At 36.4% G+C, this 19286-nt stretch overlaps 1 protein-coding gene across 1 annotated transcript in view; it reads left to right on the forward strand.

Moving 5' to 3' along the window:
• Positions 1 to 11405, forward strand: part of LRP6 (LDL receptor related protein 6) — a 137199-nt gene extending 125794 nt beyond the window's left edge. Inside the window, exons 18-23 of the mRNA XM_044679784.1 lie at positions 2267 to 2503; positions 3133 to 3243; positions 6057 to 6287; positions 7731 to 7867; positions 8874 to 8971; positions 10555 to 11405. Coding sequence (XP_044535719.1) covers positions 2267 to 2503; positions 3133 to 3243; positions 6057 to 6287; positions 7731 to 7867; positions 8874 to 8971; positions 10555 to 10849 — 1109 coding nt within the window. The 3' untranslated portion in view covers positions 10850 to 11405. The remainder of the gene's footprint in view (positions 1 to 2266; positions 2504 to 3132; positions 3244 to 6056; positions 6288 to 7730; positions 7868 to 8873; positions 8972 to 10554) is intronic.
• Positions 11406 to 19286: the final 7881 nt, after the last annotated feature.

The raw sequence follows: 19286 nt of genomic DNA on the forward strand, positions 1-19286 counted from the left end.
GATTTTCCTCAAGTTCAGGTCTGACTGCGTCATCTCCCTACTTGGTAAATATCACCTCTAGACTCAAATAGAAGTTCCTTTGTTTGGCATTTAAAGGCCCTTCACAATGGTCCTTTCTACCTTTCCAGTCTCCTTACACATCACTCCCTTCTATCCTATGAAATCCAACCTTGCTGTCCTATTCTGTCCTATTTGCTATTCTGCACACACAGCACACCATCTGTCTTTAATCCTTTGCATTGGTTCTCCTCTCTGCCTTTCTTGCACCTGCCTCCTGAAATGACTAGCGCTTTCAAGATACTCCTCTTGCCACCTTTCTATTTGAAGCCTTTCTAGATGCCTGTAGCTGGCTAATGTGCTCCCTTGCAATGTTTTCTTCAGTTCTTTTTGCATATATTTCAGTGAGTCAGTCAGTAGGCATTTAGCATCAACTATATGTTAGACATTATGCTCCGTGCTGGAGAGATACAGAAAATGAAAATTATCTCTACCCTCAGGGAGCTTACATCCCATTGGAGGAGACAATGCACATATGTATACTGAATGCAAAATCAGTGCAAGTACTGTATATACAATTGATACAAGGGAGGGAAGGAGGAAGGACACCTACAATTGAAATCCGAAAGCAAAGAGAAAGGGAGAAGAGATGATATGTATACGTGTTGGTTTTCTTCTTAGAATGAAAGCCACATGAGGTCACTTCACTTTTCACTTTTATCTTTGTATACACACACAATATTTAGCAGTGCCTGGCACAAGGTGGATTTTGAATAAATGCTTTTCGATTGATTTGAGGTCGTCCAGAGTCTGTTCCCATCCCATTTATCATATATTCTTATTTCAAATTACTCTGTAAAATTTACCCTTTGTCTTTTAGGTGTCTTCACTATCCTGTTAACATACCATACTTATTGCTGCTTCTACTTATCCTCTTTATTATTTTTTTTTAACTTAAAAGAATATGTGGAAGTTTATTTTTTTAATTTAAAAAAGATTATTTTTAACATTCATTAAAAAAAAATGAGTTCCAAATTCTTTCCTTCCCATTAGCCACTCTCTCACCTAGTTGAGAAGGCAAGCAACATGATAACAATTGTACATGTGAAATCATACAAAACAGATTTTCATATTAGTCAAGTTTAAAAAAAGAAAAAGCAAGAAAAATAAGGAGTGCAGAAGTTATACTTTAGTCTGTGTTCAGAGTTCATCAATTTACTCTCTGGAGGTAGACAGCATTTTTCATGTGAATCCTTTGTAGTTGTCATGGATTATTGTATTGAGCAGATATGTAGAGTTGTAGGGTTAATTTCCTTAAAATATTGCAGTAATTGTGTACAGTGTTCTCTTGGTTCTGTTCACTTTGCTCTGCATCAGTATAAAAGCGTTCCCAGGTTTTTCTTATATCATCCTGATTATGGTTTCTTTATTTTATTTTTAATTTTTAGCTTAATTTAAATTTTTCCCATGGTTACATGATTCTTATTGTCTCTCTCCCCTCTTCCCTCCTTCCTCCCAGAGTTGACAAGCAATTCCACTGGCTTATACATATATTATCACTCAATTTCCAGGACAAGTCACTCTGCCTTAATCTGCTAGAGAAGGAATGCAAACCCTATGGACAGTATTGACTTACTATGGCCCATGGAGTAATGAAATGTTGAACATGACTGAATGACTGAACATTTAATATTAGGCTTTGTGAAGAGTAGAGGAAGCACTTAATGAGTTGTAGGCTGATTTTATTTAAAATATTTCTTATATTCTACACTTAAAATTTGCCCTTAGAGCTCTTTCTATTTTGGAAATCTGGAATCATATCCTTTATAATGATTTAAAAGTTTCTTTATGGCACACACACATACCCTCTAGAAAACATGTATTAAAAAAGTTATTAAAATGCAAAAAGAAGTTGTCATTAAATGAAAAACACACAGAATTATGTTTAAGTCTTGGTTTTCCCACTATCATGATTTTTTGGGTAATTAACAATTTTTTAGCCTAATTTTGACCCTGGACAGATCATTTAAGTTCTGTTTCCCTCAGTTTCCTTACCTGTAAAATGGGGATAATAATATCTTATCTTCTTTGGTTGTTGTGAGGATAAAATGACATAATATGCCTAAGGGGTTTTATATACTCTGAACCACAATACAGAACTAGTGTTATTTTTGTTGTTACAAAACCCTCATTAAGTTGTATTTATAACTGTGTGCAACTAAGATGGTAATACATTTTTATTATTTTTCTTCTGTTTTTTTTTTTAAAGAACCTCCAACATGCTCCCCTCAGCAGTTTACCTGTTTCACGGGAGAGATTGACTGTATCCCTGTGGCTTGGCGATGTGATGGATTCACTGAATGTGAAGACCACAGTGATGAGCTAAATTGTCCTCTCTGCTCAGAGTCCCAATTTCAGTGTGCTAGTGGGCAGTGCATTGATGGTGTCCTTAGGTGCAATGGAGATGCAAATTGCCAAGACAAATCAGATGAGAAGAACTGTGAAGGTAAAATACCTTCAACTTTTTAGTGCATGTAAAAAGCGTGCTTTTTAAAAATTGGAATCCTTTTCCTTTGAGTTATCTTGCTTTAGCTACAAATATTAGGTTTGTCAAGTGCCTTGTACTGAATTATTTCTGAACATGGTACAGTAAAGTTTTCTTTAATTTCTCAAGCATAAGAAGTACTAATTGTACAACACAATTATCATTAAAAAATTAGAAATGAGACCAGAGCATAAAAGAATGATGTGTAATTAGGGTCTACATTTGAAAAGGAACTCAATTTTTGGCCAAGATACTCTAAATTTATGGCACTTAGTCCCCTGAGAAGAAAGAATATTCCATCTCCTCTTTCCCTTTACCAGAACTAAAAGAATAAAGTTTCTTTAGTATAAAAAATATTGAAGATAGAATTGAATAAGAACAAAATGGAAATTACTGATGGATTTATTTTCATTCTGTTTATTCCATTATATACTTTCTCCACCTATGAAAATACTATGGAGTATTTTTTCAGGTCACTTCTAGCAACATAATTGCTTTTTATTTGCACCCCCCCCTCCGAATACTTGTTTCAGAGTTTTTGCCAGATTCTGTTTTATATATTTGTGACAATGTTTTTGCATTTTATCTAGTGCTTTGTTTAATTGATCAGTTCCGTTGTACCAATGGACAGTGCATTGGAAAGCACAAGAAATGTGATAATAATGTGGACTGCAGTGACAAGTCAGATGAGCTAGATTGTTGTAAGTGGGGGTACAATCCTTGAAATCACCATTAAATGGGGAGGGTAGAGGAGAAGGGGAATCATGTAATGCTTTTTAATATAATACTTTTTTCTTTTCCTCTTCTTGCCATGATATTCTATCCCAAGATTGTATTAATGCTAAGATAAACTCCTTCCAAGGAATACTATGTATATTATGGGTGTTCAAATCCATAAATATTCTCTATTTTACTTTTTTCAATTTGCTGAGCAATTTTGCTTCCCAGTGTTTTATTTCACTCATGCTTTTATTTATGGCTGATTAATGTTGAGTGTTACATTAAGAAAACATATTTACTTTGAATCTGTATGCTTATGTACATATGTGTATGCATATTCTTAGAAAAAGGAAAAGGGGTGTCATTTTCATCAAGATTTTTTAAATTTAGCCTTTTATTAAAACTGTGGTACATTCATTTTATCTAACATTAAAAATAATTTTTTAAATTAATAAGCATTTATTTTTACCCTCTTTTAAACCAAAAACTACCCCACCCCTCGATTTGGGAAAAAAGAAGAAACAAAACCAGAATCTTTTAAACAACAATATATATATATATGTATATGTATATATAGTCAAAATAGATTTCCACATCGACCATGTCCAAAAATACATAACTTATTCTGCACCATGAATCTCTCTCAGGAAATGGGTAGCATGTATCATGATTGGTCTTCTGAGTCATGGTTTTGTCATTGAATTAACTGGGGTTTTTAAGTGTTTTACAAGTTATTTGTCTTCATTGAGATGTTATAGTTTGAATTTTGCTTCTTATTCTTTATTTTGCATCAGTTATAGGTCTTCTCAGGTTTCTCTAATACAATTCTTTTCATCATTACTTATGGCATATAGTAGTATTCTATTACATTCATGTACCAAAATTTATTCAATTAATAGGCCTCAATATCTAGTTCTTAGCCATCATAAAAAGAGTTGTTATTTTGTATATAGGGGTCTTTTTTCTCTTTCTTTAATCTCTTTGGGGTATAAGCATAGTAGTGATATTGCTGGGTTGAAGGGTAGACACAATTTAATGATTTGGGGGCATAGTTCTAAGCTGATTTGAAGAATGGCTAGATCAATTCACAGCTTTGCCAATAGTTCATTAATGTGACTGTTTTCCCCAGTTTCAGTCCCTCCAACATTTGACATTTTCTTGACCCCTTACTGAACTAATCCTTGAGACATCCTGCACGTTGCCCTGCCAAGTTTCAATTTTGGTTTATTCCCACCCTCCCTAGTGTTTGTAAGGGTGATGAACATCATGTGCTGCTGAAGAAACAATAGAAAAATCATCAAACTGTGTTGATATCATGTTGACTAGAACCTCACTAGGGTAAAGCAGTCCTTCTACACCTCCCTAAATCGGTTCCCTTGTGTAATTCACTGTAATAACTTTTTTTCAAAATGTTTCATCCCTCCTCCAACCTGCCAGGGCTTCACTGCTCTCTATACTCCCAGCTAGGAAACTTGCCTCATATTTCACTGAAAAAATTGAAGCCATTGGCCAAGAGCACCTCCTTATTCCCCATCACTCAGAAGCCTTTCATACCCTCCCTCCATCTCCCCAGTCTCACACAAAGAGAAGGGCCTCCTCTTTGGCATGGCAGGCCTCTTTCTCAGAACTTGTCTTACTGTCCCTTTTTGGTGTCCCCCAGAACTCAGTCCTCTTCACAACTCCTTTGATACTGTCTCCCTTGGTGATTACATCGCCTCCTCTCCAGGAATTCATAGATCATTTCTATCCTGATGATGTTCTGTTTACTCAGACCTCCCTAAGTGGAGGGTCTGCTGACCAATGATCGCTAGTGTTGAATTTCCAACTGCCTTGTTGGCATTGTCCTATAGACATCTTAAACTCAGCCTGTGTTCAAAACCAAATGTGTGCTCTTTCCTTCCAAATCTTCCCCGGTTCCTTATTTTCTTTTTACCATCAAGGGTACCACTAACCTCCTAGTCACTCAGGATCACAAAACAGGCCATCTTTGACCTGTCTCACTCCCTATATCTGGTAAGTTGCCAGATCTGGTCTGTCTACCTTAACAACATCTGTTATAGGTGTCTCTTTCTCGGCTCCAACCCAGCCACCGTCCTGATCCAGGAGCTCATCACCACTCATTAGCCTTCTGATTGGTCTTCCTGCCTCAGGTCTCTCCTACTCCAGTCTGGGTGTCAAATCGATCTTTTTAGAGTATAGTCTATGTCACTTCCCCTATTTAGCAAACTCCATTGTAATCCATATTGCTTGCAAAATCAAATATAAAACCTTCCATGAGGCTTTTAAAGTTGTTCACAACCCAACTCTTTCCTTTCTAGTCATTTTCCACTATCTTCTCCTCCATATATTCTTCAGTCTAGTGACACTGACTTTCTTGCTGTTCCTATCATAAGATACTCCATCTTCAATTCAGTGTTTTTTCAAGGCTGTCCCCCATGCCTGGAACTCTCTCTCTTAATCTGAATTTCCTTCAGATCCCAGCTAAAATCCTACCTCATGCAAAAAGCACTTCCCAAATGTCTTTAGTCTTAGTGCCATTCCTCTAAGATTATCTCCATTTTGTCCTGTAGTAACGTGTTTGTACATAGTAGTTTGCATGTTGTCTCCCTAGCCTGTCTTTAGATTGTGAAGTCCTTGGGGGAGGGAGCCGAAGTTTGATTTTGTTTTGTGCTCTTTCTTTGTTTCCCCAGCACTTAGTAAAGTGCCTGGTCTAGAGTATGTACTTAATAAATGCTTGTTGACTTGACAGGATAGTGTTGCTCTTTTTAGAGAATTCTTGTCTTCTCCATTTCAGATCCAACTGAGGAGCCAACTCCACAGGCCACCAATACAGTTGGCTCAGTGATCGGAGTGATCCTCACCATTTTTGTGTTTGGAGCCATGTATTTTATCTGTCAGAGGGTGCTGTGTCCACGAATGAAGGGAGATGGAGAAACAATGACAAATGACTATGTTGTTCATGGACCAGCATCTGTACCCCTTGGTTATGTGCCTCACCCTAGTTCTCTGTCAGGTTCTTTGCCAGGTAAGTTAATGATGGGGACCACTGAGATGAAAATCAAATTCTGTAATAATATTGTGACTTAATAGTGGATAAGGAATTTAAAAAAAACTAGATTTTGTTGCCCCTCCTGTCCTTCACATAAGGTATGCTTTTTTTTTTTTTTAATATTTTTAAACTTCTCTGTATTAGTTCCTTGGTGGAAGAGTGGTAAGGGTAGGCAATGGGGGTCAAGTGACTTGCCCAAGGTCACACAGCTGGGAAGTGTCTGAGACCAGATTTGAACCTAGGACCTCCTGTCTCTAGGCCTGGCTCTCAATCCACTGAGCTACCCAGCTGCCCCCATAAGGTATGCTTTTTGAAAATTTTGAATATTTGAAAATTACCTCAAATTATGAAATAAAATTGTAAATAAAAATGGAGAATTCTTTTGTTTGCTACCTTTAGAGTTCTCTTTCCTTAAAATGAGGGCAGCATATCCATGCAATTGAGAAAGGCAAATAAATGACAAATTATTACAGGCTTACTATTAAAGGGAATCCCAGGGACGCTCAAGTGAGAGAAGAAAAAGGAGGCAAGAAAAGAAGTAATTTGAGAAGTTTTTCTATCAATAATAGCACCACTTGAAATAATCAGGAAATACAAAAGAGAACCTCTGTCTTACATTTCTCTCTAACTGAATATGATAGGGCTCATATGCTGGGATGAGGGTTCCTCTCTTCTGTAACAACCTGAAATGTTAGAGAAATTGACCAGGGATATGAAGGGAAATGTAACAGTATAAAATTAGTATTTCCCTTTCCCAAGTAGCTCCTCAAATTTCTTTTAAGAATGAAAAAAGAGATACTTAGATTCAGACCTGCTCTGGCCATTTCCTGCAAGCAAAGTTTCAGTTTTTGTTAATTGTAATAATAGTGATCATCGTTTGTCAAGTTATTAGAGGATTTGGGATATTGCCAGAAATATACATATACTTATCTTCGGTCTCTATTGTATGACCCTCAAAATTCCATTCTGCTATTCAGCATAAGTATTTTCTTTCACATCTTGTCTTTTATACATAAAATTTGTTTTTTTCTTCAATAAAAATATTTTTGAAATAACTCTTAACCCCCAAGAGATGTCCAAGGCTATTAAGTGGAAGAACTTTGATGTTCTTCTACCCCTTTCCCCCCACCCCCATTCTCTTATAGTGTAGCTGTTTTAGACCCACAGATTAATAGCAGCCTCAAATTAAAACAGTATACAATTAAGTCAGTTGTAGAATCATGTTTTGTCTTTCCATTAAAAAATGTCAGAGTAAATCTGGGGAAGAGAGAATTTAGATGATTTTTTTGGTGTTATCATTGTTAATTATAAGATGTTATTGATTTTTAAGTTAAATATAAGATTGATTAATGTCATTGATTTTTTTTTTAAGTTTAAATGCCTATTGATCCATTCATTATTTTCCTTCTTTTGTTTTAGGAATGTCCCGTGGTAAATCAATGATTAGTTCCCTCAGTATCATGGGTGGAAGCAGTGGACCACCTTATGACAGGGCTCATGTCACTGGAGCATCATCTAGTAGTTCTTCAAGTACAAAGGGGACCTACTTTCCTGGGGTAAATGTTCCCTTTAGCATATTTTCCTCCTTTGCTTCTGTGATACACTTCTCTCAAAAAAAAAAGTGAGCTACAACTTTAAAATAAATATCTTCATGTGAGGGGAAAAAATAAGCTTTCACTGGAAAATTACATGTAACTAAGAATTACTTATTGTGAAACCTTTTTACATTTCCATTCAAATTTAGATATTTTATTCATTTTTATAAGTATTGATAATCAGTTTGTTTTTTTTTAAAACCCTTACCTTCCATCTTGTAGTCAATATTGTGTATTGGCTCCAAGGCAGAAGAGTGGTAAGGGCTACGGAATGGGGGTCAAGTGACTTGCCCAGGGTCACACAGCTAGGAAGTGTCTGAGGCCAGATTTGAACCTAGGACCTCCATCTGTATGCCTGACTCTAAATCCACTGAACTACCCAGCTGCCCCCCGATAATCAGTTTTTAATGAAACATCATAGTAGAGTCTTTGGTTTCATTAATTCCAGAATGAAAATTATTGGTTTTAAAAGTAGATGAAACTATCAAAGGAATAAGCCTGACTTTTAAACTTAACTGTAAAATAAACAAGTCTATATGAACTGCCCAAAGGATATTGAATAAAATTATTCTTGCGAATTTCAAGTAAAATTTGTATCGGATGAAGATGTAGGATTGATTTTTAAGGTGACTTGAAGGAAGTGCTATAAGGATTTTTTTCTCTTTGAGTATATATTCTAGTATCAGAAGCTCTGCCCTGAATAATTAAAACTTCTTAGAACCATTTGGACAAGCATCTTACAGATTGTGTTCCTAGCTCACTATTTGTGTTAAAATTCTGTCATATAAAATAAAATATATACATGGATGAGGGAATTAACATTTTGTGCTACTTCATGGGTTTTTTTGAAGAGTAAATTTTATTGAATGGATTATATTTAATGAACAGGGGAATTAGAGGAAAAAACAGTTATCCTTTTCTGGGTTATAATGAACCGAAGTTCAGTTATTTATATCATTTCTCCTAGATTTTGAACCCTCCACCATCACCAGCCACAGAGCGTTCACATTACACCATGGAATTTGGCTATTCTTCAAATAGTCCTTCTACTCATAGATCTTACAGGTAGTACATTTCTTTTATACCTTCACATCTAGCCTCTTCCTTCCTTCATCATTAGTTCTTAGCACAAGTTAAGGTGTGTTTTATGTAGCAGAGAATGCATCTTAGTTTGTGAGTTGGAGTGGCAAGAAGCAGGGAATGGTCACAGGACCAAGAGCGATATTTTCCCCAGATGGTGCTAATGTAACAGATTCTTATTCTTTAATGTACTGTAATTTTACCCTTAGAATCTCAGAATACTAGCACCTTAGAGAGCTGTGGAATAGCAGCAATAGTAGTCAGGCTCTTTGAGAACCTGCCCAATGGGTTGTAGGCTGCTTTTTTCAGCTGCAATTTCTTTTGAAGCTAACTCGAAAGGAAATGGAATGGCTGGGGTCCTTGGACATTGCCATGTTAAGGGGACCTCACAAATGATGGCATCCATTACTTTCCTTTGTTCTTCTAGCTCCCTTACTTCACTGACCTAACACCCCCCACAACACACACACACCTACAGACACATCCCTTCTCATCAGCCTTTGTCCCACAGAAATTGTAGCTTCTATAGAATATCCTAATTGGAACCATTATGGAAAAGGACAGTTTAGGAGAATGAGATAATGGGCAAATAAAGGAGTAGCTCTTGCACCAGCTTAGTTGCCCATTCTCCCTGGCAACCTCACTCTTTTCTTACTGTCTCAATGTTCAGGTAGTCATAGTGCTAAGTGTAGGAGTTCTAGTCCTGGCTCTACCACTGACTGGCTGTTCTTGGACAACTCATTGATCTAACTTCTCTTCCAGTTTTCATAACCTATGAAGCATCAGATGAATAATTGTTAAGAGTTAGGTGATGAAGGAGTAAAAGCCCAGCATGGTAATGAGTAATCCTCTTCACTGTTCCAAATATGAATTATCAAATTTATCTTAAATATACTCAAAGGAGTTAATGTTTTAAAAAACCCAGCAATCTATTCTCCTGTATATAATAACAAAAAACAGTAGCAGTAACTAGCATTTATATTGCACTTCAATGTTGGCAAAGTGCTCTACAAATATCTCATTTTTATTTTCATGAAAATCCTATGAAAAGTAGACCCTGTTATTGTCTCCATTTTACAGATGAAGAATTTGAGGCAGAAAGAGGTTAAACAACTTGTCTCAGGTCACATAACTAGCAAATGTCTGAGTCAGGATTTGAACTTGGGTCTTGCTTCAAACATAGGACTCTTCGTGGCTCCGCTTAGCAGCCTCCCAGCCAGGGAGTCCATTGGCCAATACATTTCCAAAGTTGTCTTTTTTCCATGCTGCTCTGTCCACAGTTCTACCCTGCTGATAAGTGGGTAGGGTGGTTTATACCCTTTTAAAATATGTGCATACACACACACACGTGGGGGCACCATTTCCCTTTTTTTCCCTCCTACATCATTTCTGCTATTCTTTCTGCCATCCTTCATTACTGAAAGATAGTTGGACTGGCCTTGGCTGATGTGCGTGTTCAGGGTGATGGGACTGTTCCCGTCTGAAATTCCATTCCCCAGCAAAGTGCTTCTAATACTGTTTGTGATGAAGACTATCATTTGGCATCTTCTGTCCTCTCTTCCTTCCAGCTATAGACCATACAGTTACCGCCACTTTGCGCCGCCCACCACCCCGTGCAGCACAGACGTCTGTGACAGCGACTATGCTCCGAGCCGGAGAATTACCACAGCAGCCACAGCCAAAGGCTACACCAGTGACTTAAATTATGACTCGGAGCCTGTTCCTCCGCCTCCCACCCCACGAAGCCAGTATCTGTCAGCTGAAGAAAACTACGAAAGCTGCCCCCCTTCCCCGTACACAGAGAGGAGCTACTCTCATCACTTGTACCCCCCTCCGCCGTCGCCCTGCACAGACTCCTCCTGAGAAGGGCCCCCCCCTCCTCTGACTGCCTCTAGTGTAAAAGTGTAAATACAAATGGTTGAGATCTGGAGGGGGGGAGGGAGCTATCAGAAAGGTGAGGCAGACCATGTACAGATAAGAGTTTTAAATGGGGTGAGGAATACTGGAGATATTTGTACAGAAGAAAAGGATATTTATATATTTTCTTAACAGCAAAATTGCTGCTTGTGCCATAAAAAATTTGTATAAAATAAATTTGTACTAAAAATTTTTATTTTTACAAACTGAACACACAAAACATGCCTTAAACCCAGGGAAGTGACTGTGAATATACATAGGAAACAGAAAAACAAAGGTGAATCGCTGTCTGATAAGATGGGGGCTTTGTCGATACCAAAAAAAGGAAAAAAGGTCCATGACCATCTCAGAGCAGCAAACCATAGGTACTTTGAAGTTGCTAATTATCCTTCATGTTAGCGATGGAGGGTCAGCAGCTAAAGTTTAAATATGGGGTAGGAGAAAGAAAAGTTACTAACATTTTAGTGAAGGGCTTTGTTTTTGGTAGGAATACAGTGATTTTTTAGCAATGATACTATATATATATATATATATATATATACACACACACACACACACATACACTTTTAAAATAATCCATTTTATGATGCTTTCTTTTGGGAAGAGTACTTTAATTGTCCAATATCATGTCACAAAGTTGTGTGTGTTCTTTTATCACAGATACACACACCCTTCTCTAGCCTGGAAACTCCACCTCTGTTGGAAACTAATCTTCTTCAGCCATCTGTGTTTCCTCCTTTCCCTAGTAGTCCTATGGATGCTTTAGCCAGGACACCATGACTTCTTTTTAAAAATAATTTTACACCTAATAATAGAGGAGTCTCTAATTGGAACATGTTTCATAATCGTTTCCATTTCCCAGTAGGCTCAGTTCTCCAAGTTGACTCTTTTTTCTGTGTAATGTTCACAGGTTTAACTTTTTATTAGCCATTTCCCTTCCCCAGATATTCTCCCTTCAGTGCTCACAGATATGTCAATATTTTCTACAAGGTATAATAGACAATGTTTATGAATGATAGATTTACTCTATTGTAAATTAATCATATATCCTTGCAGTACTTTCAGTGTATAATAGCACAATATAAATCATTTTATATAAATATATATCTATTTTCTGAGTACAAAACATCAAAACCTATTGGAGACAATCTATTAAAACAATGAATTTATTGGAATGATTTTCCCATCTGTATATTCACTCTGCTCTTTCGTGTTCAGTAAGCCAGTTTTCTCAGCATGACTTCTACATACCTCTTCTTGTGTGGCATGAGTTTAATACTTTAGTGTTTTCCACTGTGAATAACAGGTTTTTTTTTTCAATTATCGTTAACCAAATTATTCTTACTTCACTTCATGTTTATCTTTTAAATATGTTCTCTCCAAATTTCTCCTATTTTGATTGAAATGGTTGGGTTAGTCATTTAAACAAGAAATCTATTTGGACTGAATGAGAAGGTTAAACTATTTTTTGACTCTAGCTGCCAAAACTGAAGTAGAAGGGAAAAAGAAAAGCCCTTTATATTCCATCTGCCAAGGTATTGAGGCTGCTGCTTCCTTAATCATCAGGGACACCAAATGGTATGATCTTAGCACTGCCACCTTATGTGTTTCCAGTTATTTCCTGCTACAAATTAATAAACTTAAAGTGACACAGTTTCATTTCAACTTGTGAAGTTTTAAGATGGTACCTAATTTTGCCACTGTGACAGTTTGGCTCAAATCTCTAGGTTCTGGTCCCCAAGAGAAAACAATGTAGGGTGTTCAGTATTTTTTAGCAGGAATGAAGTAACTTTTTAAAGTAACTGAAGATACTTAGGTAAGGTCTTTAGATAATTTTTAAAAAATGTGATTTCTAAATCATGCTCAGATTACTGAAAGCAAAGAACAGGTCCTAGTACTATATTTAGCATAAGTGATAGCCCATCAGTTGTCTCACAGTTCATTCAGGAAGATGATGACCCCTTCTTAGCAATGAAAAAAACAATTATGGTCTTAAGGATGGACATCGAAGGTGTATTGTGTGATATTCAAGAGAAACTTGATCCTTATAAAAAGAATAAAGTGATCAATAGCTGGGTGTCAATCAGAATTTGAGAATTCTAAGTGTTTACATTTTAATATGCAGCTTTATCATGTGGGGTTCATGTGTGGGAATTTGCACTATAGGAACTAAGAAGAATATTGCCATATTGTATCTCAGTTCAGGTATTTGTACTGCGATGGCAATGGTCTCTTCTTGCAAAATACTAATTTGTGTGCCAATTTTTATTTGAAAATCATTTTAAGGTGATTCAGCTTAGTTTCAGTATCCTCTTTCTTCCTTTAAAATTTTTGAAAGCATTTTTTGGATAGGACAGAATAGGTAAATTTGTATAGATATTGTTAGCTCTCAGCTTCGTTGGACAGTTAAGCCTAAGTGAACTGCACATCAGTTATTGAAATGGAGAGTTAGTTGGAAAGGAAAAGAAATGGGCATAGAAAAAGTCAAATTGGCCAAATCTGAGGTTTTCATTTTGAGTCAAGTTCTACATTTTGAAAAAGGATTTCTAGGTAGAACATGAATAAAATTCTTTTTGTTTTGCATTAACAGAGTAGTATTAAAGTATTTTGTTTTTTATATTGTTAAGTATGCCTCTCCTGTGTATTAGACAGCAGCATAACGTTTTAGAAATAGCATTGGACTGGGATTCTAGTTTTAGTTCTGTCACAGAAAATAGGCTGGACCAGATGACTTCTAACGGTGCCTTTTAAAGTCTATGATTCTTTGATTTTAAGATTTATATAACACAGATGGTGTGCAAAAGGCAGCCAAGATATAATGGATGGAGAGCTGGCGTTGGAACCTGCCAGACATTGGTGCAAAGTTTATCTCTGACCCATGGGGGCCATGTCATCTTGTGTGAGTCACCTGCGTGGGTGGAGTCCTTTCTTGAGAGGCTCTGCACACCAGTGAAATCACCAATCTGGTTTCTATCCCTACCTTGTATGAACAGGAAGCCATGATTGTATCTTTCAACTGCAGAATTTCTCTGCACAGGAAAATGACAATTAGAACATTTATTTACTCAGTTCAGACCAGTTTGTAAAGATTGTTGGGGATAATTAGGAGGAAATTTTAACAAGGTTTAAGTTTGACTTCAATTCATCATTTTACAAAAGTCTAAGGTTGGAGAATTAAATTTTAACTAAAGCTACTCACAGTGCCTAAAATACATAATATGCCCATCATCAATGTCAGATTCTGGATTCTCACATTTTTATAGCACTTTATGATTAACAAAGTGCTTTTCTCACAGGGTTATCCCTTTGAAGTAGGCATTTTTACAAATGAATAAACAAAAAATAGAGGCTTTAAGTAACTTGCCAAAGGAGACATAGTAACTCAAAAGCCAGGACTTCTGGCTCAAAATCCAGTGCACTTTCTACTATGTGACTTTTTTGTGGCATTTTTCTATTTTCATTGTAATTGTTATGAAAAATTGAAAATCATGTCAGTTTTTAGTATTTATTCTGCCTGCTAATAAAACTTTAGTTGTTTGGCGCTGTTATTCATGGCACTGGAGGCTTGCCCTAAGAGATCCTGGTTCTCACAGATGCCACTGACTTCTTGAAAATGGTTATATGCATTAATTGTCAAAGCACAGATTTGATGTTTTTAGTAAAGAATTTGAGATTTCTCGTACCTTTAAGACATCCTTCCCAAATTGAAAGGCCAATCAATTGGTCTTGCTAGGGCCTTGAATGGAGTACAGCACTAATAAAACCAGGCAATAATTATCTTGAGCATTCAAAAAGTGCCTGTATTAGGCATTTGAGGTATAGATATCCTCAGGGAGTTTATGGTCAAGGGGTTATAAAACATTAATCTTGAGAAGAAATCTGTATTTCTTTCCAAGCTTCTAACCCCAAAGAAACCCTAGTCTTCCTTGTGTCCACTACTTTTGATATACTGTTCATTGCTCCTACGAGGAATAATACTAGCATGTATTGCATCAGTGACTTCTGTGATAGTATTTTGTTAAAGAATTATTCATGATTTATCATTTTTCATTTGAAATAAGCACAAAACAATAGTTTTGTAAATTAATGTTTGACTGAAAGCTTAATGAGTTACCCTAGTGGGTATTATTAGGGAACTACATTTAGATAAATAGACTAACCTTGAATCATAATTAAAGCTCGAGGGAAGCTGAGGATTCCTGTGTTAAGCTAGAAAGGAAATGATTGACTGTGTTCTACATGCCCTTGACAAAAAAGATCATTTAAACACTTCTGAGTCTATTATTCATTGGCATGGGAGGAAATGATCAAATAAGTATAAATTTAGGCTGGTCTATTATGTAATTAATAATTTCCTTTTGCATCATAGAAAATTGCTGTCAGGTGCCCAGAGTGATTGCTGACCTTAGGAGATTATATTCTTGATATTTTCACAGCATAATTGTTTTTATGATGACACCAAAGAATTAGACAGTACATATTTGCTTAACTGGCCATGCTTCATTTTAGTCCAAAGGTTGGTTGTGATTTAAAATATAAAAATTTTAATTCTGGTATCCCAATAAGAAGCTACATATTGAGAACAAAATAAAACAATGAAAGCTAATTCTTAAATCACTGGAAAATGGTTAAATTGTTTGGGTTATTAGGGAAAATATAGATCTATTTTATAAAGAGGATTCCAAGAAGCTTAAGCTGGACTAGCCTTGTTTGCAAATGAAGGATTTGGTGCTGCTTTCAGATGTTTATCCTTGTGTGTTTTTTGTTTTTGTTTTTGTTTTGTCTTTGTTTTTCATTTTTCTTGAGCTTTAATCTTTGTCATTGTCTTAAAGTCAGCTGGTGTTTCTTGTTCATCGACTTCGGTACGATGGTGCTTTGCAAGGATGTATTTATAATATAATGACCAACATTTGGTCAGCCCTTATCCACCTGTTTGCTATTATTTACACACACACACACACACACACACACACACACACACACACACACACACTCACTCACTCACTCACTCACTCACTCACACTTTTGTAAAATAAATGCTTTACTTAAACTGTATAAAAACACCTTGTATAAATCCCCTTTTTGATTATTACAATAAGCTGAGTTGTAACAAATGAAATGTTGATTTTTATAATAAAAGAGTGGAAAAATATTTGCTTGAAGAAAATAAAACTGTTGTCAGTTGTACTTTGCTAATGACCAAATAAGACTGGATATCAAGTTTTTCAAACAAATATTACTTTTAATTATTTACTGTGTTCTGCCACAATAGACAAGTTTGGGGAAAACTTCTTGCTTAGATATGATTTTTAAGTAAAGGGGAACCTCATTTTACAGATGAAGGAATTGAGGCTCAGAGATAAAGTAACAAAGCTAGGGTTAAAACCTATTTTCCCTAATCTAAAACCAGGAACCTTTTTACTCTTATCACAGTCTGAGTACTATATGTAAGATTAAAATTAATTTCTAATAACTCCAAGTATTATATTTTATAAGATTTATTAATAATAACTTGAAGTAGAAAAAAATACAAGAACAAAAGTAAAAACCTGAGTAAAAACACCTGAGTAAAATTCTGCTTCTCACCTCACCCCACCTCCACAGCTGTGTTTTTGGTAGAAGAGAGTGAGAGCCCGGGCTACACAAAACTTATATCCTCCCTACATTAGCATATAATGTGAGAAGGAACATGGGAAGCTGGGAAAGAGATTTTCTGAGGAGCAAATTCTAATTATACAATCCCCCTGTGATTCCATTAGGAAATAAGCATGTAGAAATCTCCCAGATTTACATGCCTAGTTTCCCCAATGGATCAGTACACATAACCAACTTGTATCTAAAAATATCTAACTGGAAGTACAAACAGTATTGCACTCTAAGGGGAAATTACAATAATTTGAGGATGAGGGAAATAAAAGAGAACAAAACAAATGTTAGGTGCATTGACAAACCAATTAGGAGGCAGTCCCCTTTGGCATAAGAGTATACATTAAAAATAAATGCTTTACCACATTCAGAGGAAGAACTGTGGGAGTAAAAACACAAGAAAAACAACTGCTTGAACACGTGGACTGATGGGGATATTATTGGGGATGTAGATGCTAAACGATAACTCTAGTCCAACTATCAATGATATGGAATTAGGTCTTAATGATACATGTAAAACCTAGTGTAATTGTGCGTTGGTTACAGGGGTTGGGGGGGTTTGGAGGAAAATATTCAAAATTAAAAAAAATAAGAATAAATGTGTTCAGTTCCACAAAGTTCAATTCATTACATCCCAAAGTTCATTCTGGATCCTTTGGTGTGTGGTTTCTGCAGTATACTTTATGGTGCCTTCTCCAAACAGTTCACTTTCTTGATTCAGGGAGGTAGCAAGTTTCTAATCCTAAAGTTACTTTCAAACAAGAAAAATTTTTATAAATCTAGAATTCTATGACAATTATACAAGTCTCCCTGAGGAGGATGTTGACCAACACACAGGTCACCCCAGGATACATGGCTGAGTTATGAGATATAGGAATCAATTGTCAAAAGAAAACTTATGGATGAAACATAAAATATCAAAATCTCATGTAAAAATTCAAAGTAAGGAAAAATAAGCCCATAACAGATCCTTGAACCAGGACCCAATTAAAGTGATTTATGTCCCACAAGCCTGGAGTAGCAATTATGCACTTACCCAATCAGCAGCCAGGGCTACAGAAAAATTGTCATACCATAAAAGAAAGAAAAAGGACTAGATTTTGAAGCAGAAGGGAAATAGCACTCCCTGGTCTGATTTTACCGTTGCTCTCAGGGATAGGGGAGGCAAAATGGCAGCCCAACTGAGGTACTTGGTAGATGTCTGGATCTGGCATGAGGGAATCCTGTTTCTGACTTTGCAAACAGCCGCTTCTTTGAACCCCCAAATAAGTTCAAGTCCCCTGACTTGGCACAGAATCTCATCAATCCCACCGGGATTGGTTGGTCTCCTTGACCTTGTGCTCCTAGGTGCTCTGCAGGTTAACTTTGTGCTCCTTGGCATTATGCAGTGGCTCTTCTGTGGTCCCTTCTGGAATCAGACACAATCATTAATCAAAGTCTCAATATTTAACTATCAATGGCAGATTTCCATAGTTTAAAGTTTTGGCATATGCATTTACATTAGGGCTAATGAACATTTTAAACTTATCCTAGTGCAAAATAAAAAACCCATTAATATTGGTAACATGTGCTTCCGGTACAAAAAAATGAGGGAAAAAAGAAAACTGAAATACTCCATTGCACATACAAGGGAAAACATTAATAAAATTTTTTAAAATAAAAATATATAGTTAACAATCAATGATGCATACACTGTGTTAGCTAAGGAGAGACACAATACAAAGGTTTCTCACTCAAAACTGAGATCCATTTCCTTTTTAACTTTGCCAAGATCCACAGTGTGAGTACACATGATTTTCACTAAGTAACAGCTTTTAAAAACAGTAGTACAGCAGCTAAGGCAATTCAAAGAAGTACCAAAATCCCGAGCCTATTTAATGACAATAGCAAACAAACCTGCTATCATTAGGATTCACATGAGTTGCTGTGTTAAATTTTAAAAACCTTTGAAGCTCATGGATGCCTGTCACAAATTCTCCAGATGTATCCAATCTTTCAACCCTGGAAAAGATATTTCTAACAAAATCTATTACTACCATCATTCCAAAAATTGGCAGGAGAAACCAGAAAAAAATCTCTGTACTGCTGATGAAAACCTTGGGTCTAAAATATCACCAAGCATTTAGATCAGTGATTCCCAAAGTGGGTGACACCCCCCCCCGGTGGGTGCTGCAGCGATCCAGGGGGGCGATGATGGTCACAAGTACATTTATCTTTCCTATTAATTGCTATTAAAATTAAAAAAAATTAATTTCCAGGGGGCTAAGTAATATTTTTTCTGGAAAGAGGGCGGTAAGCCAAAAAAGTTTGGGAACCACTGATCTATATCATCCTGGTGGAAAGGTAGAGTAAGCTGGAGTTACAAATAAATTTTAAAAACCCATCCAGGGGTAACCAAACCCCTTGGAAAATTCTCCCCACTCCTGGATGAGATTATAACCCATCATGAGGTAGCCAAGCCCCTTGGGAAACTTCCCTCCTCTGGTATGAGACTGTAACAGTCATAAAAGGCATGTCTTTATATGTCCCATCCATTGCAATGTGGAGGTGAGAACTGCAATAGTGAAAATCACTTTTGATGTCTCATCCGTTACATTTTTATAAATGCAGAGGTGAGGAATATAATAGTGCTATTGCACTTCAACAACTAAATGGACCCTTACCTTTTGTTACAAACAACTCAAAGGTAGACAATTGATCAGTCAGAGGTAGTGGTACTCCTAGGTATTGGAAAATC

The sequence above is a fragment of the Gracilinanus agilis genome, chromosome 5 (assembly GCF_016433145.1).
Source record: "Gracilinanus agilis isolate LMUSP501 chromosome 5, AgileGrace, whole genome shotgun sequence".
Lineage (NCBI taxonomy): Eukaryota > Metazoa > Chordata > Mammalia > Didelphimorphia > Didelphidae > Gracilinanus > Gracilinanus agilis.